The sequence below is a fragment of the Eptatretus burgeri genome, chromosome 3, assembly GCF_056783735.1.
Source record: "Eptatretus burgeri isolate ZD-2024b chromosome 3, Ebu_testis_v1, whole genome shotgun sequence".
Taxonomy (NCBI): Eukaryota; Metazoa; Chordata; class Myxini; order Myxiniformes; family Myxinidae; genus Eptatretus; species Eptatretus burgeri.
In genome coordinates this window covers 22866728-22893212 of record NC_140963.1, presented here as the reverse complement: position 1 = coordinate 22893212, position 26485 = coordinate 22866728, and the positions used below count along the sequence as shown (strand labels likewise).

The window sequence follows — 26485 nt, the reverse complement described above, 5'->3', positions numbered from 1 at the left end:
ATGCATCAAATCCTGTTTTCAACTTTAGGAATGAAATACAAGTTTTGGTGATCCCCTCCACTCGCTCCCCCATCCCCATGATACTTGTCATCTGCATTGTATAACCCCCCCCCCCACATAAAAAAAGAGAGTCATCTTGGAAATTGACAGCGCTTTTTGGCTTGTTGGGAAAATGTGACGTCTGTTTATTCCTGAGCGCATACGATCTGACGTATGCATTTGATTTGCCGTTTTGGAGCACATTGGACAATCGCCAAAACCAATGACAGTGTTCCGAGTTTTGAAGGTGCAGCAGCAAACGGATTTCCTCACCATAGATAAGCTTTATACAGCCTTGAAATCATCTGCATCTTTCATTCTCCAATAGCGATATTGCAAACAGCAGGCTATTAGTCTCGGAAACAACAGCAACCCAACCAACTTAAGCACCACCAGTTTCAGGTAAAGGCTTACATCCAAAATTCAACAGGGAATGCAAACTGGAAAGCACACTACTCCCACTGTGCTTCCTAACCTTGCAGTTAGAGTAGTGCATCTCTCAAAGCTTAACCTCTTAACACCTTGTTTCAGCCATGACGTTGACAACACAACAAGAGTATATGATGACAAATACAGCTAAGGACACGATGGAAGAAATGCAAAAAGTCCTACATCATTTTAAAAAAAATTTTCTTGCGCAGAATCTTTTTTTTCTTTGGAACAATCACATGATGTTTCCTTAATTCAAGATGTAGGCTCATGGAAGAGTAAGGTGACAGAGGGTAAAAAGGCAACAAACTTGCAATCGGGCACTAGGGTATCAAGAACAACACTTAGGGGAACCAACAAGCAGGATAAAAAAGAGAGAGCGAGTGAGAGAGAGAGAGAGAGAAGCAGTAACATGCAATTCAGAGCGAGGGTTGGGTTAGGTAAGGTTAATGTGTTAAAAAAACAAAAAAACAAAAAAACACACACACACACACACACACACACACACACACACACACACACACACACACACACACACACCAAGGGTAGAATTTACAATTTGAATGCAACAAATTTCAGTTTCTATTTTATACAGGGTCAAAACACTCTCTTCAAAGGTGGTTTAGGTTATGGTGGAGATTATTAAATTTGTACATTGCACATTAATGTATGAGGGAGTATTGAAAAATAATTCCTCTTTTTCTTTTTCTCAAAATCAGGTAAAAATATCCGAATGAAACAAAGACAAGTACGAACATCAATCTTTATTCTACCATGCTACCGATTTATTTTGAAACATAATCACCACTGTGGTCCACTCATTTCTGTGAACAGTCGAGTAGTTTCATGATGCCGTTACAATAGAACTATGCATACTGCTGACTTAACTTCACAGCGGCGCTGACATAATGTTCTCCACGAAAATGTTCCTCAATTTTGGGGAATAGATTAAAATCATCTTCTTCTTTTTTGGGAAATCATCTTCTTCTTCGCAACATACCTTTTCGTTTTTGGTGGCAGCCGTTCATTAGGGTGTGACATCTTGTGTTTTGGTGACCACATTGGCACTTTAAGTGAAAAAAACGAACACCAAATGTCTGCACAGCAGCCATGACTTCTGTCAAAGTTGGGAATGCCTATCCAGCATCCATTTTCCGACTTTGAACAAGACACCATCGGTGTCCCAGGTGGGTTGTGCGATGTTTGTAAAATGTCGATAAAACTTTCTGACCCCTAAACTGAAATAAAACAGCCACTGATTTTCTCTGTTGAGACCACAGCGATCAACAATGGCACAGAGTAATGCCGTGCACAGCGGACATAAAATGGCGGAAGTCGACCCTCGCAAAAAAAAAAAAAAAATTGGGGTCGGCAGGAATTATTGGGGTCGGTCGGGTTACCGGAAACTCAACATTTTATTTTTTTAGGCTTAACGTATCACTGAGACGTCGAGTGTCAGAATCATGAAACTTCAAACCCAATGATGGGAAGAAATAATGTTAGGATTGTGCTTTGTTTCATTTGAATATCTTTCACTATTTTGGTGAAAAAGGACAGGAGGCATTACCTCTCAACACTCCCACGTCGATGAATGAACTGAAAATACTAGCTTTGAATCAGTCGGTCAGTTTAACGAGGTTACAACTGTAAAGCACACATATTGTTGATGTTTTATTTGTGCAAGTTTATTAAGAGAATGTGAAAGAAACTCAAATCAGGTCATTCTTTCATGAATGGTAGGTAATTTGCTCTCTCTCTCATGCAAAGATTTATCCCATCTCGTCTTCAGTTGTCCTGCCCATGGTACACTGATGCTTGTGGCGAGGCAGTTATCCTGAAACAACTTGCCTTCGCCTCATGGAAGGCCAATCCAACTGAAGGCAATCTCTGTTCCTTCCACAGAGCTCGGAACAAGTGTGTGTCTACCCTGAGGAGAGCCAGAAAACAACATCTTTCTAATCTCAAGTCTGAACTCTCAAAACTGTCTCCCTCCTCCAAATCCTGGTGGCATCTAGTTGAGTGTGTTTCTGGTGTATGTTCCCCCTCCATCTCCTCCCTTACCCCAAATGACAACACAGCTGACACTTGACGTGAAAAGGCTGAATGCCTAAACTACGTGTTTGCTTCTAAATCTCATAAAAAGATTTTGTCCGCAGCCTGATGGAGTACAGCTCTCCCCGCTGGGCTGGAGCTCCCGCGTCTCACCTTTCTCAGCTTCACGCTGTGGAAACCAAGGCATTTAGGATCAATGGTATCTCCCGCGGTGAGGCTGTCTTTGGGCCTCTCACTCTTTCACCGCAGGCAGGTCGGTGGTCTGTCTTCTGCAGTCTCCACTCTGGTCTCGCCCCTCCTACTCTGTCTGCAATATGTCCCCCCCCCACCCCCCATATTTACGCAGGGTGCTCAAGGTCCACCAGCAACACCCTTTTACTGTTCACATTCACTCTTTCATTCCTCTTTTTTCCCACCTTTGGAATAAACTCCCACAATCTCTTCATCCCATTCTTCCCTCCAGGCCTTCAAAACAGATTTTAACAAACACCTCTTGTCTTCCCCCATCCAAAACCAGGATCTCTTCCACCCCCGTTAATCCACCCCAAACCCACCAACTTCAAATTCCCTGCCTTCCTTCCTGAAAGTCCCTGTAGTGTCCATCTTGTATATATATCCCATGTTCCCCACCCCATCCCTTTCCCTTCCACAGATCTCCTAATGTCTCTGTTCCCCACTGTTTTGTCCTTCCCTCTCCCACCCCTCTTGTCTCCTGCCCCCCTTGTTGTGCATTGTGTGTTAGCTCTCATGCGAGCCTCGACAATGTATACAAAAACAAACAAATAAATTAATTAATCTGACCACTACTTTGGCTGGTACACATTTTGGGCAGTTATGTATTCTCGTGAGACCTGTCCTCCACACGGCCCAGTTTAAGGCAGACTAAACAATACAGGACCATTCCATTTGTAAAGAGGGGTGTAACATGAAGGAGATACAAGTTTTAGTTTATCATTATTTCAGGCACCTCTAAGTTTCTAGTTTTTCTATGAAACACACTGGAATATGTATTTCCCTTTTACACAAAGTTAAGGCCCGGTCACACCTTGACGTTTTAGCCAACGTATGCCGATTTTTGAATTTTTTTTCTAAAACGCTGGCACACGTTGAATACGTTATGGGTAAGTTTTGATAACATTGAGAGCACGCTGGCATACGTCGTAGTACGTTGCCATACGCCGTTGTACGTTGGCTTTAAACGTTGTACTTTTCGGTTGTCCTCAAATTTTTTCATGCTTGAAATTTCACGACGTATGCCGGCGTATGACAAACACGTTCCGCTACGCTGGCCACAAGTTGTAGGCACGGTCTGCGATCGTTGACAGACGTCAACACATGCTACTTGTAAGTTAATCATAAGTTGAGAAACGCCGAGGTAGTGTTTAGAGTACCCGAAACTTATTTCCTACCTATGATTAACGTGTTGTTGGCACGTTACGCGATCGTTGCCACACGTCGACAGACGTTACTTTTAAGTTACTCATAGGCTGAAAGACGTCGGTATAATGGATCGTCCTTGCGTCAGCGTCCACGGCCACAGCCAGGACACTTATTTGCAGCATTCTTCAAACTTTTCTTGGGCATGACGAGGATGTTCACACTTCGATGTCTAGCTTGGCTATGATTCCAATTGTCCATCGGCAGCGTCTATTTAAAATAGTCGAGTTTGAGCGTTTTAACACGTTCAGAAGAAACGTTTCAAATTTCCAAACCCCAGCGTCAAAAAAAAACAAAAAAAAAAAAACAAAGGCGAGTGACAGCAATTTAAATCGTTCATTGTAAACAATGAAACTAGCTGAGTGGTACCGTTTAAAAGTCGTTGAGTGTAAAAAAAATCCAATTGTTGAGCGCAAGCGTCTACTTTCAATAGTGGAGATGCAGCCATTTAAATCGTTGAGTGGCAGCCTATGAACCTACCCGTGGACACGCGGACGCAAGGAGGATCCATCATAACCCACACCCTCCCCCTCACACCCACCTACTACTGCCAACATGAACAAACTAATACTAATAGTAATACTGATACTGATACTGTTACTGCTGACATGGACATCGACTCAAAAAGGACTCGAAAACACTGTTGGGTTCCCCTTTTATGAACACCATTTTTATATACCAATTCCCAAAACCGCTGGGAACACGTCTTTATATGGCAGTTGTAAGCTAGAAACACGTTCATTTATTTTTTTTGTCGACCGGAAGACGTCATTGGAATACGTCTACATACGTCAATGTGTGTTGGGGCTACGTAAAGAATTGGTTCAAAGCACGTCAAACATAAGTTAGAAATAAGTTTCGCGTAAAAAAGACATTACCGCGACGTGTTTCGACTTATGAGTAGCTTATAAGTAGCCTTTGTGGACGTGTGTAAGCGTCCACATATCGTGTGTAAAACTTATCCCCATCGCATGCGAACGTGTGTCATACGCCGAGTACGTCGTAAAATTTTGAACATGTTCAAAATTTCTTGACGTACTCTACTTACTATGACTTATGATAGCGTATTTAGCGTTCTACTCGTGCATACCAAACTTACCCATACCGTATTCGACGTGCCCCAACGTTTTAGACACACTTTTTGTTACGTCGGCATACGCTGGCAAGATCGCCAAGGTGTGACCGCGATGTTGACACTTCCATTTCTACGGCAGTTATGATTCGAATCGTTGTGCGTCAGCCTTTTAATAGGCTACGCCACAACATCGTCGGCGATGCGTGCAACGCGCTATGCCTGAGTTAGACTATCGTTGGGCATCGGTTGTGTAGGCCGACAACAGGTTCAGCATTCGTTGGTATAAGTTATCTATAACACAACGAAACGTTCTGTGTAGTTACCAATGCGTTATACATAAGACCAAGTCGCTATGAATACGTCCGAATCTTTAAAAAAAAACATCAAAAGTTCAACGTAAGCCAGCGTTTTACATAAATTTTAACACGTTGCCATCGCTGGCTAAAACGTCAAGGTGTGACCGGGCCTTTAGTACCGTCTTCTCTTCCCTTGTGTAAGTGTAAGTAGTCCGTATTGTAACTATGTTGCCAGATTTGATATTTTCAGTCGAGTTGATAAATGTTTACATCTACATATTATTACTAATATTGAATGTACAAAAGCCCTGAGGTCCTGAGACAAATCAAAACAAAAATATACATGAGCATAAAAAAATTAATTACAAAGAAATTAATCAATGCAAATTATTTTCTTTATTTTCATTCCTTGTACACAAACTAAACCAGATCTGTCCTATGTGGCCTGTCCAGGTTTAATCATTTATGTAGTACATTTTTGTGCATGTCTGCAATAAAGTTGTGCATTTCATCTTCTTCAAAAGTATGGGGAAGAAGTAGAGAAGATTTTCTTCAGAAGTACATGGTTAATACGATTCTAATTTAAAATTATTTTGCATTTTTAAAACTAAATAATCAGATGATCACTTTGTTTCATATCCGACGACATGAATTGCTGAGTTTCTAATAGTTAAATGTTGGATGTTCGTGTCAAAATATACTCAAGCCTGTTGATTGTGTTATGAAAGGCAATTTACACTAACAATGTATATATCAAATGTCAAGCCGATGGAGAATTTTGTCCCATACGTAATGCGTCCTTCGTCAACACTAATTAATCTCTCTTGACGACTGTGTATTTTTTTCTGCAAGAGAATTTGTGATGAGTTGCGCAAGTGTTTCAACTTTCTCCACACTGAAAATTCTGGTGAATGATAAAATATTTTCAGAGAACTTTGAACTCGAACATATTTATTTGAAAAATCGTGTTTCTTGTGGTCCCATACATAACGCACCTTGTTTTCTTTAATTACATAATTATCCCAAGGACTAATGACATATAAATTCTTGTGGATATTCTCCTTGCAGATGCCCAACATTAGAATAGAATAAAATAAAAATCACTGAAATAAATTAACATCTTAATTGCTTTTCAGAGGGTTAAACTTTCTTAATGTCCGACATAATGTGCGCGAGTTCTTGGACTTGCCCTGCATGCAATAAAAAAAATGGTTGTGTCGAATAAGAGAAGAAATAAGCACCATACCTTGTAAGTCCAGGTATGTTATCCATTGAAGTGCCGTACACCCTACATTTGTACAAACTCTTCAGAGTTATATTTCCTCCACTGTGGTCCCTGGAAACAGTGAAGAAAAAAAAAATACACATCAAGATAATTCCAACCTGACCATGAGGTTGTACTATGAAAAGTAAGATAATAAATTTAAATGAACGACTTCCAATACCATGTATAAGCAATGGTTTACACTGCATGAAGCACATATGATAACTGCAGCATGGAGTCAATGATGACAAACAAATTAGCAGAAAAATTGCCAACAAAATGGCAAACACTAAAATGGGTTTTCATCGAAAAAACTATCATGCCATTTTAATTTATCTGAGCAATGCAAATTAATGACAATCTAAACAATAAATATCAACTGATCAAGAGACAGAGAAAAAAACAGAAGGACCCTCTTCCTACCTCCACATTGACTGCATAGCATCAGTATATATATATATATATATATATATATATATATATATATATATATATATATATATATATATATATATATATATATATATATATATATATGTCACAGGGGTGAGGCCTCCGAACTGGAGGTGACGTTTTGGTGAAGGACTTTATGTCCATTGGAGATCAGGGGAGTGCTTGTCACACTCCACGTATTTTGATTTACCCGCCGATCACTCCATGTGCCTCTGAGACACTGAGAAACATATGGTTTGCAGTAGCGTGACGAGGGCAATGGTTTGCAGTGGTGGGAACAATCGTCTGGGTGGCAAAGGGACGGTTCCTTGCGGATTATGCAGTTTTACCAAGTGAGACATAATCCGTGGCGATGCTCACCATAAGTCAGGAGGTGCGATTGATGTTTAAATGATGAATGTGGTCATCATTGCTTAGACATTTATCGGTATGCCATCCTGATGAAAATTTGGGATGGCATGCCATTGAAATCATGGGGTCTCACTCCAATGGAGGACGGGTCCAATTGAATGACCATGCATTCTGGCCCTTCAGGGTTAGGATGTGTGCGTTTGTTTGACCATGTGCTTCAGCCTTTGGGCTGAGGGGCATTTGTATGCCAATGTGACAGTCTTGTTGGACTGTGTGCTTTGGCCATGGGGACAAGGTGTATGGCCCAAGCTGTTTAAATGTTTTGATTTTTTAACCTTTTTTTGTCCAAAAGTTGCCTCCATAAAAGAGGCAAATAAGCCCGAAATCCTGATAGGTGGCTCCGTTTGACGTTCAACTGTTGACCATGTAATCTTTGTCTGTTTGACAGAGTCGCCGGGCTGAGGCCTCCGGCTTGGAGGTCACGCTTTGATGTAGGACTTTATGTCCATTGGAGATCAGTGAGTGCTCGTCTCACTCCACATATTTCGATATCCAATATACAGTCATGCACCACTTAACGACGGCGTTACGTTCTGAGAAACGCGTCGTTAAGCGACGTCGTCGTTGTGCGAACATTATTTTTTTTTTTCGTTTTCGAACATCGTACTAACACAAACCTAGACACCTTGGCTATATGGTGTAGCCTATTGCTCCTTGGATACAAACCTGTACAGCATGTTACTGTACTGAATACTGTCGGCAATTGTAACACACATCTAAGAGAGACGGAAGACACGTTAGTTTTACCTTTGTGCTGTTCATGACGGTCATCGGTGTTGTTAGCAGCAGCTTACAATCTCCTCTCGCATTAATTATAGAAAGGTGAATAAATAGCGTTAAGATTTTATAAATACGTAATCATTGCATCGATGTTATAATTTAAAAATGAAGAAACAAGCACCTGTCAATTGTGATATATATTGTTGTGGTTGACGAAATTCGCAAACCACCATTCAGGTCCCGTAGGTGAGATATCTCTGTAAGTATATGTGTAGTTAGGCCCAAACCCGTTGTTTAGAGGGAATAAATGTCATTCATTCGGGCTGCGACCCTTCAGGATAGCCGTTTTTCTTTTACTATCTTTATTTTGGACCAGCCGCCATTACTACCACCACAACCACCACCAACCACGTCTCAACAGCCATCACACAACAACCACCAACCGCAACGCCGCTTCACAACAACAGCCACGACCCTTGCCGTCACATCTCGCTCTCGCAACCATCGCATCACCGCCATTCCCGCGCCGCTTGTGGGCACCGATCCTGGACTCGTACAGGGCGCGCAGCGAGCAGCGGGTGCAAAAACACCAGCCTTTCCGAGAAATCGGATCAAGAATCATTCACACCCACTTTTCCTCTGTCCAATGGGGAGCCAGCCAGAGGTGAAGGGTCGAAGGTGAAGGAGCGAAGCCCCGGGGGCTATAAAGGGCCGCGTTCGCTCGCCGAAAAGGCAGTCGAGTTGGGAAGAGCAGTAGTTGAGTTGGAAAGAGTTGAGAGTTTCTGAGAAGAGGAAAGCAGTTGGACGCAGTTGGACGGAGTTGAGAAGAATGGAGAGTTGTGGCGGCGGCGAAGGCAGTCGAGAGGGCGCTCGTGTCAGAGCCGGGGAGCTGCGGAGAGGGGAGGCCGGTAACGCGACCGAGGTCGCGGTGGAGACGCTCGTCGCGGGACCCAAGCCAGCGAGATATCCTCATTCCCCCGAGCATCAACAACCCCCTCCTGTTTCCCCCCGCGCTGAGATAGTGTGAGAAGGGGGCCCCGTTCCCACCCCATTCCAGGCAGTGCCAGCGAGGCCCGCGGAGTCGGGGCGCCACCGCCATTTTGCGGCTCATCACCAGACGGGTAGGCTCGACGCGGTCTCAGCCCCAGGCCCATCTGCCCCCCCTCATCGTTGAGGGTGGTCCCTTTTTCTTTTGCTTTGAGTATATGTGTTGTCGGCGCCGTCTGTGAAGTAAAACTGTATAAGTATTGCCGTGTGCTCGGTAGTCGGTAGTAGATCTGCATTGTTACATTTGCTTTTTGTGCAGAATTGTTGTGCTTCTTCTACTTTTACATTTGCTTTTCGTGTATAATTGTATATGTGTGCTTTCCGTTTGCCACGGAATAAATGTGCTTTATGTTGAACTGTTTCTCCCGTTTCGCTTCGTCTTTTCTTTTATTGAATCTCCATCTTACTTCACGTAAAGGGTTGGTCGTGGGCTAAAACGCCCGATAATTAATCGAACCGTCGAGGTTGACGATAACACCGCTCGGTTATCCCGATAGTACGGAACGGGTCGCACAAATCAGGGGAGTCGACGAAACCCTTATTTTTTGAGTAATTTTGATCGGATCGTCTTCAAACTTCATGGGAATATAGTTCATGGTCTGGCACTCAGCTGATTAATTTTTGGTGGCGATTGGCCTTGACCTTCATATGTTTTTTTTGTTGTTTTTTTTTTTTTTGGTCTGTAATCACGTATAAATCACTCTGCAGAGCACAGTTATTATTGGAAATTTTTGTAACTTCGCATATCAGAGGCCTATAGAGGTCCCTTTCAGCGCATAAAATTTTGAAGGTCAAGGTCAAAGGTCAAGGTCACTTTGGCGCAAATCAGGGGAGTCGACGAAACCCTTATTTTTTGAGTAATTTTGATCGGATCGTCTTCAAACTTCATGGGAATATAGTTCATGGTCTGGCGCTCAGCTGATTAATTTTTGGTGGCGATTGGCCTTGACGTTCATGGTTAGCACCTCAGGTCAAACATATTTGACCCCAAGGTCAAATTTTCAAGTTTTAGGAGCCATATCGTGTAGTACCTCAAATTGAATACCTCGATGAGTGCTTTCGAGATATGTCAAGCTTGAGACATTATGACATCATTTGGTGACGTTATGAGGCAAAAGCATATTTTTCATGGTTACTCTGTAGAACGATTCTCATCGGAATCTCTCGTAGGCAGATATTCCTCAAGGAGTCGCTCCTGGTGGATAGCAGCTCTGTTCACCTCAGTGTGACCTTAAAGAAGTCATACGTGGTCACCTTTTGGCAAGATACGGGTCACCCTGCGCGTGACATTGGTTTATTTTTTTTTTCGTCTATCACGAATTTTAAAATATATTCGGACATTTGCTTTCAAGTTTCGACGTCGACGTGACAATATCCTCAAACAGAAAATATTCACAGAGGAGGAACTAAGAATAAGACATGAGCAACCTGAAGAGGCAAACAGACGTGACGTAACGGCACGTGACGAAATATCGGAAGTTATTGTTGTTTTTTTATTTTTAAAACGCTGCCAATACGCCATTATACGGTAGCTGTAAATTAGAAACACGTTCAGTAAGTGCTGTGGTCGTCCGGATGACGTCAATCAAATACGTCTCCATACGTCAATATGCGTTGGAGGTACGTTACACATAGGTTCAAAGCACATTACTCATAGGTTAGAAATAAGTTTTGGGTACGCTAAAGGCCCGGTCACACCTTGACGTTTTAGCCAACGTATGCCGATTTTTGAATTTTTTTTCTAAAACGCTGGCACACGTTGAATACGTTATGGGTAAGTTTTGATAACATTGAGAGCACACTGAAAAACACTGCCATACGCCGTTGTACGTTGGCTTTAAACGTTGTACTTTTCGGTTGTCCTCAAATTTTTTCATGCTTGAAATTTTACGACGTATGCCGGCGTATAACTCACACGTTCCGCTACGCTGGCCACAAGTTGTATGCACGGTCTGCGATCGTTGACAGACGTCAACACATGCTACTTGTAAGTTAATCATAAGTTGAGACACGCCGAGGTAATGTTTAGTGTACCCGAAACTTATTTCTAACCTATGATTAACGTGTTGTTGGAACGTTACGCGATCGTTGCCACACGTCGACAGACATTACTTTTAAGTTACTCATAGGCTGAAAGACGTCGGTATAATGGATCGTCCTTGCATCAGCGTCCACGGCCACGGCCAGGACACTTATTTGCAGCATTCTTCAAACTTTTCTTCGGCATGACGAGGATGTTCACACTTCGATGTCGAGCTTGGCCATGATTCCAATTGTCCATCGGCAGCGTCTATTTAAAATAGTCGAGTGTGAGCGTTTTAACACGTTCAGAAGAAACGCTTCAAATTTCCAAACCCCAGCGTCAAAAAACAAAGACGAGTGACAGCAATTTAAATCGTTCATTGTAAACAATGAAAATAGCAGAGTGGTACCGTTTAAAAGTCATTGAGTGTAAAAAAATCCAATTGTTGAGCGCAAGTGTCTACTTTCAATAGTGGGGTTTGAGCGATTTAGCACGTTCAATAGAAACGATTAAAATTTCCGAGCGCCAGCGTCAAAAAACAAAGGCGAGTGACAGCAATTTAAATCGTTCATTGTAAACAATGAAAATAGTTGAGTGGTACCGTTTAAAAGTCGTTGAGTGTAAAAAAAAATCCAATTGTTGAGCGCAAGCGTCTACTTTCAATAGTGGAGATGCAGCCATTTAAATCGTTGAGTGGCAGCCTATGAACCTACCCGTGGCCACGCGGACGCAAGGACGATCCATCATAACCCCACACCCTCCCCCTCACACTCACCTACTACTGCCAACATGAACAAACTACTACTACTACTACTAATACTAATACTAATACTGATACTGATACTGTTACTGCTGACATGGACATCGACTCAAAAAGGAACTCGAAAACACTGTTGGGTTCCCCTTTTATGAGCAGCATTTTTATATACCAATTCCCAAAACCGCTGGGAACACGTCTTTATATGGCAGTTGTAAGCTAGAAACACATTAATTTTTTATTTTTTTTTTTGTCGACCGGAAGACGTCATTGGAATACGTCTACATACGTCGATGTGTGTTGGGACTACGTAAAGAATTGGTTCAAAGCACGTCAAACATAAGTTAGAAATAAGTTTCGCGTAAAAAAGACATTACCGCGACGTGTTTCGACTTATGAGTAGCTTATAAGTAGCCTTTGTGGACGTGTGTAAGCGTCCGCATATCGCGTGTAAAACTTATCCCCATCGCATGCGGAACGTGTGTCATACGCCGAGTACGTCGTAAAATTTTGAACATGTTTAAAATTTCTTGACGTACTCTACTTACTACGACGTATGATAGCATACTTTAGTGTTCTACTCACGTATACCAAACTTACTCATACCGTATTTGACGTGCCCCCAACGTTTTAGACACATTTTTCTTAGGTCGGCATACGCTGGCAAGATCGCCAAGGTGTGACCGCGATGTTGTCACTTCCATTTCTACGGCAGTTATGATTCGAATCGTTGTGCGTCAGCCTTTTAATAGGCTACGTCACGACATCGTCGGCGATGCGTGCAACGCGCTATGCCGAAGTTAGACTATCGATGGGCATCGGTTGTGTAGGCCAACAACAAGTTCAGCATTCGTTGGTATAAGTTATCTATAACACAACGAAACGTTCTGTGTCCATTACTAATATGTTATGCATACGACCAACTCGTTATGAATACGTCCGAATCTTAAAAAAAAAACATCAAAAGTTCAACGTCAGCCAGCGTTTTACATACATTTTAATACGTTGCCATCGCTGGCTAAAACGTCAAGGTGTGACCGGGCCTTAAGCATTACCTCGATGCGTTTCGACTTATGAGTAACTTACAAGTAACGTGCCTCGACATGTGTCAACGATCGCATAACGTGCCTCGACGTGTGTCAACGATCGTGCAACGTGCCTACAACACGTTACTCATAGGTTATAAATAAGTTTCGGGTACGCTAATCATTACCTTGACGTGTTTCGACTTATGAGTAACTTACAAGTAACGTGTGTCGACGATCGCATAACGTGCCTACAAATTATGGCCAGCGTAGCGGAACATGCGAGTCATACGCTGGCATACGTCGTAAAATTTGAAGCATGCTAAAATTTGAGGACAACCGCAAAGTACAATGATGAAAGCCAGCGTACTACAACGTATGGCAGTGTTTTTCAGCATGCTCGTAATGTTATCAAAACTTACCCATTACGTATTCGACGTGTGCCAGCGTTTTAGACAAATTTTTCATAAGTTGGCATACGCTGGCTAAATCATCAAGGTGTGACACCGCCTTTAGTCGAGGACCTCATATACATACATACATATACATATATATATATATATATATATATATATATATATATATATATATATATATATACATATATGTGGCGTGTGCCTGTAATCCGGCGACTCGGAGGCTTTGGGTTGGAGGATCGCTTGATGACGGGAGCTCTGCGCTGGGCCACGCTATGAGAGGGTGTAGTGCAGGCCGGAATCATGGTGAAACCCAATCCTTATCCCTGTGTCATAAGAGGCGACTCGGGTTGCGTCAGGAAGGGCATCCGGCGTAAAACCTATGCCAAATCAGTATGCAGATCATAACAGATGATCCGCTGTGGCGACCCCTAACGGGAGCAGCCGAAAGACGAAAAACACATATACACACACACACACACACACACACACACACACACACACACACACACACACACACACACACATACACGCGCGCAGTGTGACAGCGGTGAGGTGTGCGGTAGGAATGATGGACCGGTTTAAGGTAAAAGTGGGATTGCACCAAGGATCGACTCTGAGCCTTTTCCTGTTTGCAATGGTGATGGACAGGTTGACGGACGAGATCAGACTGGAGTCTCCATGGACTATGATGTTCGCGGATGACATCATGATCTGTAGGGAGAGTAGGGAGCAGGCTGAGGCGAGCCTTGAGAGGTGGAGGTACGCACTGGAGAAAAGGGGAATGACAGTCAGTAGGAGTAAGACGGATTACATGTGCGTAAATGAGATGGAGGGTGGTGGTGGTATGGTGCGGTTGCAAGGAGTTGAGGTGGGGAAGGTGGATGGGTTTAAATACTTGGGATCAACTGTCCAAAGTAACGGAGAATGTGGGAAAGAAGTGAAAAAGAGAGTGCAGGCAGGATGGAGTGGGTGGAGAAGAGTTGCAGGAGTGATTTGTGACAGAAGGGTAGCTGCAACAGTTAAGGGGAAAGTATATAAGACGGTCGTGAGACCAGCTATGTTGTATGGTTTGGAGGCGGTGGCGCTAACAAAAAGACAGGAAGCGGAGCTGGAGGTGGCAGAGTTAAAGATGCTGCAATTCTCGTTGGGAGTGACGAGGATGGACAGGATAAGGAATGAGTATATTGAAGGGACTGCGCAGGTTGGACGGTTTGGAGACAAAGTGAGAGAGGAGAGATTGAGATGGTTTGGACATGTGCACAGGAGGGAAGCGGAGTATATCGGGAGAAGGATGCTGAAGATGGAGCCGCCAGGCAGGAGGAGAAGAGGAAAGCCAAAGAAGAGGTTCATGGATGCGGTTAGGGCGGACATGCGGGTGGTTGGAGTGTCAATGAAAGATGTGGAGGATAGAGCGAAATGGAGACGGTTGATCTGCTGTGGCGACCCCAAACGGGAGCAGACGAAAGAAGAAGACGAAGATACATATATATATATATATATATATATATATATATATATATATATATATATATATATATATATATATATATATATACACACACATACATATACATACACACACATCTACATATATTGTTACGGCTGTGGAAATTCGCAAAACACCATGAAGGGCCCGTAGGTGAGATAACTCGAAGTACATGTGGAGTTAGCCCCAAACCCGTTGTTTTGAGGGATTTTATGCGATTCATTCGGGCTGCGACACTTTGAGATAGCCGTTTTTCTGTTCTATCTTTATTTTGAACCAACCACGTCTGAACCGCCATAACCATTAAGCCACCACCGATAAACCCTCCACCACGCTCACCTCTCTCCTTCAACGGCTATTCCTGCACCACCTGTGAACACTGAGCGTTGGGCTGTCTTGGGCTCGTTCAAGATACGCACCGAGCCGCGAGTACAAATTGCGGCCTTTTCGAGGGAGAATTCGGATCAAGAACGCTACACGCCCACTTCTGATCCGTCCAATTAGCAAGCGCGGAGCGGCTTGGCCCCGCCTCCAGGCGTGTCTGTGTGAAATCCATATATGCAAATTCTAGGATCAGGGGAGGTTCACGCCCACTTTTCCTCCGTCCAATTGGCGAGCGTGGCTCCGCCCCCGAGGTCAATCTGATCCGGAAATTTGCATATTGTTTCTCCTGCCGGCCTATAAAACGGCAAGTACCAGGCGAATCGTGGCAGAATCAGTTTTGGTGGAAGAGTCAGTTTTTGGTTGGAGAGCAGAGTGTGGCAGCAGCAGAGTGTGGCAGAGAGTGGAGTCGGGTGGCGAAGGCATCGACTTGGGTTCTGCAGTTGGCTGAGGAGAGTTGTGGGAAGAGGCCAAGGAGCTCAGGTCCGAGGCGAGAAGGACGGCGGTCGGCGACGAGGTCGCGGTGGGAGATTGCTCGTCGCGGGACCCAAGCCAGCCAGCCATTCTCCCTCTCCCAGGGCATCAACAATTCCCCCTTTTCCCCCGCGCTGAGATAGTGCAACAAAGAGGGCCCCGTTCCCACCCCACTCCAAACATCGTGCCAACGAAACCCGCGAAAGAGCACGGAGTCGGGGCACAGCCACGCGGCCACATCTGCGGCTCGTCCGCCAACGCGTCACGAGGACGCGGGTAGGACCCACCCGGTCTCGCGGACCTGGCCGCTCCTTCAGGTCCCACGCACATATTGGCCTCCAGGCCCGTCTGCCCCCTTGTCTATGAGGGTGGCTTCTTTCCTTTGCTTTTGAGTAAATGTGTGTTGGCGCCGTCTGTATGTGTAACTGTGTAAGTGTTGCCTTGTGTACGCGTATTCTGGAGTAACTCTGCGTCATTGTTTCTTTTGTTTTACTGCTATAGGTGCATCTTGACTGTTTGGCTGTATATGTGTGCTCTCCATGTGTCACGTAATAAATGTGCATTGTATGAACTGTTTTCCCGTTTCGCTTCATCTTTTCTTTATTGACCCTCCATCCTGCTTCACGTAAAGGGTTCATAGTGGGCTTAAAACGCCCGATAATTAATCGGAACCGTCGAGGCCGACGATAACACCGCTCGGTTATCCCGATAGCACGGAACGGACCGCTTAAGCGGTTCGTGTCCGGAGTCGGCCTGCGGCGAGGTACGATCGCCCGGTCGACCATCCGCGCAGGTACTTAGGTAGATCGAATTTGGCGAGCAACCCTATCCTGCGCGGGTAGGCCATTGGCACGGTTGTGGTGGGGTTAAACCCCCACCCGTGACTAGCTCCCGACGTTGTTCCGAGAGGGTCACGACAGAATTGTCCGTTCCGGTGGGCGAGGCAGCCGCCATTCGAGTCGAGCGGCCGATCGCACGCCGGCGGGCGCGAATTCGCAACAATATATGTTTCCATTAATCAAGAATCAATTCTTGATTAATGAAAACATTATTGGCAAATCCTTTCATTTTATGTTGGTGTTTTAGAACAAGAATCAGGAAAAGAAAAGTAATAAATGAGTCCCTTCAACTTGCATATAAATTTGAACATTCCATGAATCAAATTTGTTGATGTTTATGTAACCCTCAGATTGTATTGCATCGAATGGAGGTGGGGTTAAGAGTTTGGGAAGGGGGGAAGCAAAATAGTGTCAGGAAGTTACAAAAAAAAGAGAGAGGAGGAGAAGGGAAACAGTACAAGATTTGGGCAACTGTTAATACAACTTTTGACTTTCATAATTTTTAGTGGAGTCAAGGACTGTCCAAAATGTGTACACGAAAATGACAGATTTCAAAAAAATATATATATATATAAAACGAAAATAAAAGAGCTTGGTAGAGCGCATACTTCCACCAGACTGAACAGTTTACGTTTCGTATTCCACTGATAGACCGGATCGAGATCTGGATCTTCACCAAAATTGAATCAATTTGCCCTCGTCACACAGCCAACTTGTCCAGTAAGTTTCATCCAAAACCGTCCATAACTTTGAGATATCATGCTATATATCATTTTTGGCTCCATCTCTCAATGGTGAAGAATCACTTTAAAATTCTAGTCTCCGCATATGCATCTGAATCTTCACCAAAATCCTATCATTTCATCACAGTCACACTTCCAACCTCTCCACCAAGATTTCTCCGAATCCGTCCGCAACTTTTTGAGATAACTTGTTCACAGACAGACAAACAGGGGTGAAAACATCACCTCCATCCACCTTCGGTGACAGAGGTAACAACAAATACTGTTGGATGGTGGATGCAAGATGAACAGCAAAGCTCCTTTAAAAAATAAATCCACATTAAACATCGAGAACAAGATGAACAGCAAAGCCCCTTAAAAAAATAAATCCACATTAAACATCTAGAACAAGGTGAACAGCAAAGCTCCTTAAAAAATAAATCCACATTAGGCATCTAGAAAAGTCGTATCTTGTATATCAGAGGCAAGCAGTCTTCAGTGAGGTGAGGATGCAATCTCACCAGTGCTTGTGAGTTGTCAGAATACCATCCAAGTAAACACCCTCTCGTTCAATACAAGCCTGTGCAAGCACCCCAGGACACAGAAAGCATTCCCATGTTACCGATTAGCATATTGTATTTTGGGTAAATCATATTAAAAACGACACTAATTTGAATTTTCTTAAAAAGTTGCAAGCATACCAGCAGCACTGCACACCAGGACCCTGACATTCGCAGGGGATACGTTCCGGGAAAACCCCGCAAATGTGGAAACCACGAATGTGGGGGCATTGTTTCAATGGGAAATGGGGGGATAGGTTCCGGGGATTTCCCGACCCACGAAAAATCAGTGAATGTGAGAATGCAATCTCATCCGCGAATGTTGGGGTGAAATCCATGAGTTTTGTCATTGTTACAATGGAGACAAGGAGGATAACGTTATTTGTTTGCGGCGATTCTTGGTTCATGAAAAAGGCCGCAAATGGTGACACCACCAAATTCGGGGAATTGGTACAATGAGGAAAAGGGCTATAACATCATCGGTTTGTGGCGTTTCCTGGGTCAAGGGGGAAAGTTTTTAAAATTTAAAATGTTTTCGACCACGAATGCACGATTACAGCTTCATTAAAGATGCTTCAAAATAAAAATTTAAAAACGACAACACCACGTACCATTTCCAATTTATTGAAGAATGCATTTTGAAGTCTCTTAACCAAACCGTACCATACCACGAAACGAGAAGAAAAAAAAAAACAACATCGTGTACCATTTCAATTTTTTATTAAACAAAAACAGCATACGTAACTTTGTAAAATGATGATGATGATGATGATGAAGATGAGCTGCGCTGGGTGTAGTACGTCTTGAAAGTTGATATTACCTTCTGGTCAAGCGGCTGGATGAGGGAGGTGGTGTTTGGCAGCAGGAACATGACTTCAACCTTCGGGTGAGCACCGCTCATGTCCGTGGGGTGTCCAGGAGCATTATCAAGCAGTAAGAGTACCTTGAACGAAAGGTTCTTTCCTGCTAGGTACCTCTCGACCTGAAGAACGAAACAGTTATGGATCTAGTCCATAAAAAGTTCAGACATCATCCACACCTTCCTGTTCGCCCTCCAGTACACAGGCAGCATCTGCTTGTTTGTGTTCTTCAGCACATGCGGGTTCAGAGAACGGCAGAGCATCATGGGCTTTACCATGAAGTCCATTTCGGCATTCGCGCAGAGGTGAAGGGATACCCGGTCCTTTGCGGCCTTGAAGCCAGCTGCTTTGCTCTTGCGCTGCGAGACGAACATTCTGGTCGGCATCTTTTTCCAAAACAAGCCAGTCTCATCAGCGTTAAAGACCTGCTCCGGCAGGTACCCCTTCTTCTCGATGAGGCTCACGAGTTCTGCAGGGAATGCCTTGGCCACGTCGTGGTCCATGGAGGCACGCTCCCCTATGAGCTTGACGTTGCACAAATTATATTGCACCCTGAAGTGGTGGAACCACTCCCTGCTCGCTATAAACGGGCTGGAGGTGCCGCTTGTACCCACCGTGCTCATGCTTGCACCACCCGCACCAGAGAGATGGTCGTACAGGAGCTCGACTTCTCCCGTATCAGTGGTCTGCTTAGAGGCATACCCTTCTGAGTGGTATCCTCAATCCTTGGGAGGCATTTTTGAAGAATGAACGGAGCGAGAGGCAATACACTAGTCAGAGCAACGGGACGAGAATGATGGCGATTCAGGACGCGGTGAGGAATCTGTGCATTGCTTGTGGGGGATTTTAGTCCAAATGTAGCTAGCTGCTAATTGCACCAATAGAAATGCTGAATGTTTCCATTCTTTAACTCATAAGACGTGACAGTTTTCCTATCTGCAGGCAGATTGTGCTGAGCATTTTAAAATGTAACAGCTCAGATGGTGCTGTTTGTAGCAAGATGGTGATTTACTGTAAGATGCTCTGAATGTTTCCATTATGTAATGACCATATGTGGAAACCAGGTAATTACGAGATACATCAAGAGATGCTGTTGGTGTTTTCATTTTGTAAGTACTCACGGAGGATGGCATCGCGGGGAATGATGTGTTACACTGGTGAGACATCCCGCAAAACTATGTTTCGGCCACAAAGCTACAGGCGCTGTCACACCTTGACGTTTTAGCCAGCAATGGCAACGTCTAAAAATGTATGTAAAACGTTGGCGTACGCTGAAGTTTTGAGTTTTTTTTTTAAGTTTTGGTCGTATTCATAACGTGTTCGTCGTATGCATAACATATTAGTAACGGGCACAGAATGTTTCGTTGTCTTAGAGATAAATTATACCAACGAATGCTTAAGGCCCAGTCACACCTTGACGTTTTAGCCAGCGATGGTAACGTATTAAAATTTATGTAAAACGCTGGCTTACTTTTGATGTTTTTTTTTTTAAGATTCGGACGTATTCATAGCGACTTGGTCTTATGTATAACGCATTAGTAACGGACACAGAACGTTTCGTTGTGTTATAGATAACTTATACCAACGAATGCTGAACCTGTTGTCGGCCTTCACAACCTATGCCCAACGACAGTCTAACTTAGGCATAGCGCATTGCACGCATCGCCGACGATGTCGTGACGTAGCCTATTAAAAAGCTGATGCACAACGATTCGAATCATAACTGCCGTAGAAATGGAAGTGTCAACATCGCAGTCACACCTTGGCGATCTTGCCAGCGTATGCCGACCTAAGAAAAATGTGTCTAAAACGTTGGGGCACGTCAAATACGGTATGGGCAAGTTTGGTATACATGAGTAGAACGCTAAAGTACTGTTACGTTTGAGGGGGGGGTATGCATTCAAAGGGTAATTAGGATGTTTAATTAGGTATGCCATGCTGTTCGAGTTTACCAGGATCTCGATGTAATAAGTAGCAATACAGTGGTGATAAGTTGTCTAGTAAATGTTCATTTCTTCAAGGGGGAAATGATAATTGTCACGTAATTAGATAGGGACACGGGATAGGGTAAGTGTGTCTGCGTAAACCCCTTTTAGTAGTCCCTGGAGGCTGGCCGTTACGTCACAGGACAGTGCAGCGGATGGCTCCGCCCCGTGATCACGATTGGCGGAAGGCGACGGCGGTGGGCCAATAAACGGCTCGATTGGAAGTGACGAGGACAGGAGGATAAAAAGGTTCTGTTCGGGGTCGAAAAGGAAGAGGAAGAAGATCGGGACAAAAAGATCGTGTTTTTTTGGTGTGGAGGCTGTTGCGCGGGAAGCGTACTTGTTGTTGTGCTGATTCAATCATGTTCTTCATCGTGTCTTGGAGCCTTGCTGACCCTCGTGCCTCACCTTGGTTGGCTCTGGGGTTCTGCTGGCTCGGAGTACGGGGTCGAACGGCGGGCGGACCTGCCTCCCTCTCCTGCTCGCAATTTGGCGCCAGAACTGGTTCCCTGGCGGCTGTGAGCAGACTTGGGCCAGGACCAGGAGGTCGACAGCACCACGGTTTCTCCTGCCCCCCCCTGACGAGAGCAAGGCCAGCTCGTCCGACGCTGATACAGGGACAGTTGCATCCACACCACGGTCCAGCCTGACCACCAGAAATAGCTACGGTGTGTGTGTGTGTGTGTGTGTGTGTGTGTGTGTGTGTGTGTGTGTGTGTGTGTGTGTCTACTTAGCGCCTTAGAGGGTTTGAGATCTGTATATTCATTGGAATTGTCTGTGTTTTTCCCCACGCCCGATCCCACACCATCCCGTCGAATCGCCCCGGATCCCTCTTCTTGCCGAGTCTTGTTATTTCTGGTTAATAAAAACAAATAAACATCATCAACTCAGTGAAAAGTGACTCGTGCCACCTTCCTCGTGCCGTTTGCGGTCGAGCGATTAGAACCGCCATGTTTGGGTTATAAATAAATAAACCGCCTCCATCGTTTCGGCTCATTCTACGTTGGCGGGACTGTTCAAGTCCCGTGGACGTCACAGTACGCTATCATACGTCATAGTAAGTAGAGTACGTCAAGAAATTTTAAACATGTTCAAAATTTTACGACGTACTTGGCGTATGACACACGTTCCGCATGCGATGGGGATAAGTTGTACACACGATATGCGGACGCTTACACACGTCCACAAAGGCTACTTATAAGCTACTCATAAGTTGAAACACGTCGCGGTAATGTCTTTTTTACGCGAAACTTATTTCTAACTTATGTTTGACGTGCCTTGAACCAATTCTTTACGTAGTCCCAACACACATTGACGTATGTAGATGTATTCCAATGACGTCTTCCGGTCGACAAAAAAAATAAATGAACGTGTTTCTAACTTACAACTGCCATATAAAGACGTGTTCCCAGCGGTTTTGGGAATTGGTATATAAAAATGGTGTTCATAAAAGGGGAACCCAACAGTGTTTTTGAGTCGATGTCCATGTCAGCAGTAACAGCATCAGTATCAGTATTAGTATTAGTAGTAGTTTGTTCATGTTGGCAGTAGTAGGTGAGTGTGAGGGGGAGGGTGTGGGTTATGATGGATCCTCCTTGCGTCCACGTGTCCACGGGTAGGAGACATCTTTGCACCATTGTTCGAAGTTCTTTGCGGCTAATTTTTTATCGGGCTTTTTCAACAATGAGCTATGGCTTGTTTTTACGATATAGGTCTATTCATAACGGGTTGGACAAATGCACAATGAACTAATAATGTGCATAGAGCACTTCGATAACTTATAGATACGGTATACCAACGAATAATTATCGTGTAGCCGGCGTTCACAAACTATGCCCAACGATAGCCTAACTTATCCATATCGTGTGGCAGTTTATCTTTGCCGGTGACGTGGGGTTTGCTATTCATGGGCTGCCACTCAATGATTTAAATGGCTGCATCTCCACTATTGAAAGTAGATGCTTGCGCTCAAGAATTGGATTTTTTTTTTTACACTCAACGACTTTTAAACGGTACCACTCAGCTATTTTCATTGTTTACAATGAACGATTTAAATTGCTGTCACTCGCCTTTGTATTTTGACCCTGGCGCTCGGAAATTTTAATCGTTTCTATTGAACGTGCTAAATCGCTCAAACTCCACGATTGAAAGTAGACGCTTGCGCTCAACAATTGGATTTTTTTTTTTTTACACTCAACGACTTTTAAACGGTACCACTCAACTATTTTCATTGTTTACAATGAACGATTTAAATTGCTGTCACTCGCCTTTATTTTTTGACGCTGGGGTTTGGAAATTTGAAGCGTTTCTTCTGAACGTGTTAAAACGCTCAAACTCGACTATTTTAAATAGACGCTGCCGATGGACAATTGGAATCATAGCCAAGCAAGACATCGAAGTGTGAACATCCTCGTCATGCCGAAGAAAAGTTTGAAGAATGCTGCAAATAAGTGTCCTGGCCGTGGCCGTGGACGCTGATGCAAGGACGATCCATTATACCGACGTCTTTCAGCCTGAGTAACTTAAAAGTAACGTCTGTCGACGTGTGGCAACGATTGCGTAACGTGCCAACAACACGTTAATCATAGGTTAGAAATAAGTTTCGGGTACGCTAAACATTACCTCGGCGTGTCTCAACTTATGATTAACTTACAAGTAGCATGTGTTGACGTCTGTCAACGATCGCAGACCGTGCATACAACTTGTGGCCAGCGTAGCGGAACGTGTGAGTCATACGCCGGCATACGTCGTGAAATTTCAAGCATGCAAAAATTTGAGGACAACCGAAAAGTACAACGTTTAAAGCCAGCGTACAACGACGTATGGCAGTGTTTTTCAGCGTGCTCTCAATGTTATCAAAACTTACCCATAACGTATTTAACGTGTGCCAGCGTTTTAGAAATATTTTTCAAAAATCAGCATACGTTGGCTAAAACGTCAAGGTGTGATTGGGCCTTTCGCCTGTTGTCGGCGTTCACAACCTACGCCCAACAATAGTTTAACTGAGGCATAGCGCGCTGCACATATCGCCGACGAACTCGTGGCGTAGCCTGTTAAAAAGCTGCCGCACGCCGATTTAAATCATAACCACCTGAAAATTGGAAGTGTCAACATTGCAGTCGCACCTTGACGATTTAGCCAGTGTATGCCGACCTATGAAAAATGTGTCGAAAACGCTGGCACACGTCGAATACGGTATGGGTAAATTGTGTATACGTTAGGAGCACGCTGAAAAACAATGAAGTACGCTGTCATATTCCGTGGTACGTCTAGTACGTCGTGAAATTTCAAGCATGCTGAAAATTTTATGACGTACTCGACGTATAGCTCACAAGTTCCACATACGCTGGCATAAGTTCTCGGCATGCTCTGCGATCGTTGTCACACGTCGGACACACGTTACTTGTAAGTTACTCATAAGTCGAAACACGTCGAGGTAATGTTTAGCATACCCGAAACTTAATTTTTAATCTATGAGTAACATGCGTTGAACCTATGAGTAGCGTGCTTTGAACCTATGTGTAACATATCTCAAATGCACATTGTCGTATGTAGACAAATTTGATTGACGTCTTCCGGACGACCACAGAACTTACTCAACGTGTTTCTAACTTACATCTGCCATATAATGGCGATTTGGCAGTGTTTAGGGGAATTGGTATATACAAATGCGCTTCACAAGAGGAACCTGTCAGTGTTCCAGACTCCATGTTGAGTAGATGTCAATGTCAGTAGTATCAGTAGTAGTAGTAGTAGTATTAGGTGAGCGTGTCAGTAGTAGTAGTAGTAGTAGTAGTAGTAGTAGTAGTAGTATGTCCATGTCAGTAGTAGTCAGTGAGCGTGATGGGGAGGGTGTGGGTGATGATGGATCCTCGTTGCGTCCATGAATAGGAGACTACTTTGCACCATTGTTCGATGTTCTTTTCGGCTAATTTTTTTTTCTCATTCCCACGATGAACTATTTTTTTTTCTTCAGTTTTTAAAGTATTCAAAACGACTTGGACAAATGCATAATGTACTAGTAATGAACACAGAACGCTTCGATAACTTATAGATAAGTTATACCAACGATTGATTAGTGCGTTTTAGGCGTCCACAACCTATGCCCAACGATAGTCTAACGCAGTGTTTCTCAACCGGGGTTCCCCGGAACCCTAGGGTTCCGAAAGAGGTCACTTGGGGTTCCGCGAGAAACAGTAATAAATAGGCTAATGTATTTTTGAGTAGTTTTTGTTTGATTTAATATTCGTAATATTACTATACACGTAGGGCATATTGTTGGAAACTCCTTGGTGATTATAAGAGAGGCTTCAACCTCTTATATTATTTACAATTATAACAACCATAGGGTATGTATTTAACGATGTCTATATGGCGCCAGTGTGAAACCGCCCTCACTGGTTAGTGGACGTCCTGCACGCGGCGGATTCGTGTATCATTGAGTGACTGACTCAAGTACGGGACACATGCACAGTGTCCATCTATCTTCTCTGTGCTTCCGAGCGCGAAGTCTCTCTCTCTCTCAAAGTTAGTTCTTCTGTTTACCTTTATTGCTTCAGCTTTATTTGTTTAAGTTTTGTTTATTAAGTTACATGAGGTGTGATTTTTTTTTTTTGTGAATTAAAACCTTGTTGTGAGGTCTCATAAACGAGCAGTGTTTTTTTTTTTATTGCCAATAAATTTGACAAAAAGGGGGTCATTTTTTCCTTAAACCAGGTATCCGAAAAATATATATTATATTTACCACATGAACTACGATAAAAATATAAAAGAGCTAGATATTAATAATGGTATATAATAATTTTTATGCAGAGGTTCCCTGAGACATGAAAACTATTTCAAGGGTTCCACAAGGATAAAAAGGTTGAGAAACGCTGGTCTAACGTATGCATAGCGTGGCAGCGTATCGTCGATGATTACGTGAGGTTTTCTATTCATCGGCTGCAACTTCACTTTTAATAAATGCCTGTCACTCGCCTATTGTTTTTGGACGCTGGTGCTCGGCAATTGAAATCGTTTCCATTGAACGAGTTAAATCGCTTCCACAGCACTGCAGTCACGGCACCAACAGCAGCAGGCTCAGTGCCAGCCTCATGCCAGGCTCAAGCGGATCCCTGTAGAAAGTGTACTGCTTGGTTATCCTTGGACCCACTCTGGCTAGCAGCTCGTCAAACATCGCTGGGGGCATTCGCAGGAAGTTGATGAAGGATGCATGGTCCTCGTTCCGGAGTTCCACCATGAGCTGGTCATATATGCCGTAATGGCGTCGCCTCCCGATCCATGGTCTGACCCAGTTCCTTCTCCTCCGTTCACGTCTTCTTCTCCCGGCTCTATTGGCACGTAACTGGTGCAGTGTCAACTCGATGAGGTCATGTTGATGTTGGAGGACAGGTGGGTATTGTCGTCTCAGCCTTGCCGTGTCCTCCATCTCTCGGAATGACATGGACCTGTACTCACCACGAAGTCTAAAAAAGACGGGTTGCTCCTGCAAAGCCCCTTTTTATATACCAATTCCCCTAATCGCTGCCAATATGCCATAATATGGTATCTGTAAGTTATAAACGCGTTCAGTAAGTTCTGTGGTCGTCCTGAAGACGTCAAATACGTCTACATATGTATTTGTGCGTAGGACATGCTTTAAAAATCATTCCCAAGCACGTTACTCATAGGTTATAAATAAGTCACGGGTACCCTAAACATTACTTTGACTTATGAGGAACTTTACTTATGA

At 43.9% G+C, this 26485-nt stretch overlaps 1 protein-coding gene across 17 annotated transcripts in view; it reads right to left on the bottom strand.

The window, feature by feature from the left end:
- Nucleotides 1-26485, bottom strand: part of PNKD (PNKD metallo-beta-lactamase domain containing) — a 52023-nt gene that overhangs the window by 11421 nt on the left and 14117 nt on the right. For 14 of the 17 annotated variants that reach the window (XR_015055937.1, XR_015055932.1, XR_015055933.1 and 11 more), the window contains 2 exons: nucleotides 17871-17929; nucleotides 6575-6664 (listed from right to left, as the gene is read on the bottom strand). Coding sequence is in view for 12 of the 17 variants with exons in the window: in XM_085872673.1 (XP_085728799.1) it covers nucleotides 6575-6664; nucleotides 17871-17929 (149 nt within the window). In the remaining 5 variants the exon portion in view is untranslated. The remainder of the gene's footprint in view (nucleotides 1-6574; nucleotides 6665-17870; nucleotides 17930-26485) is intronic. The other 3 variants (XM_085872672.1, XM_085872671.1, XM_085872674.1) reach the window with 1 other exon arrangement.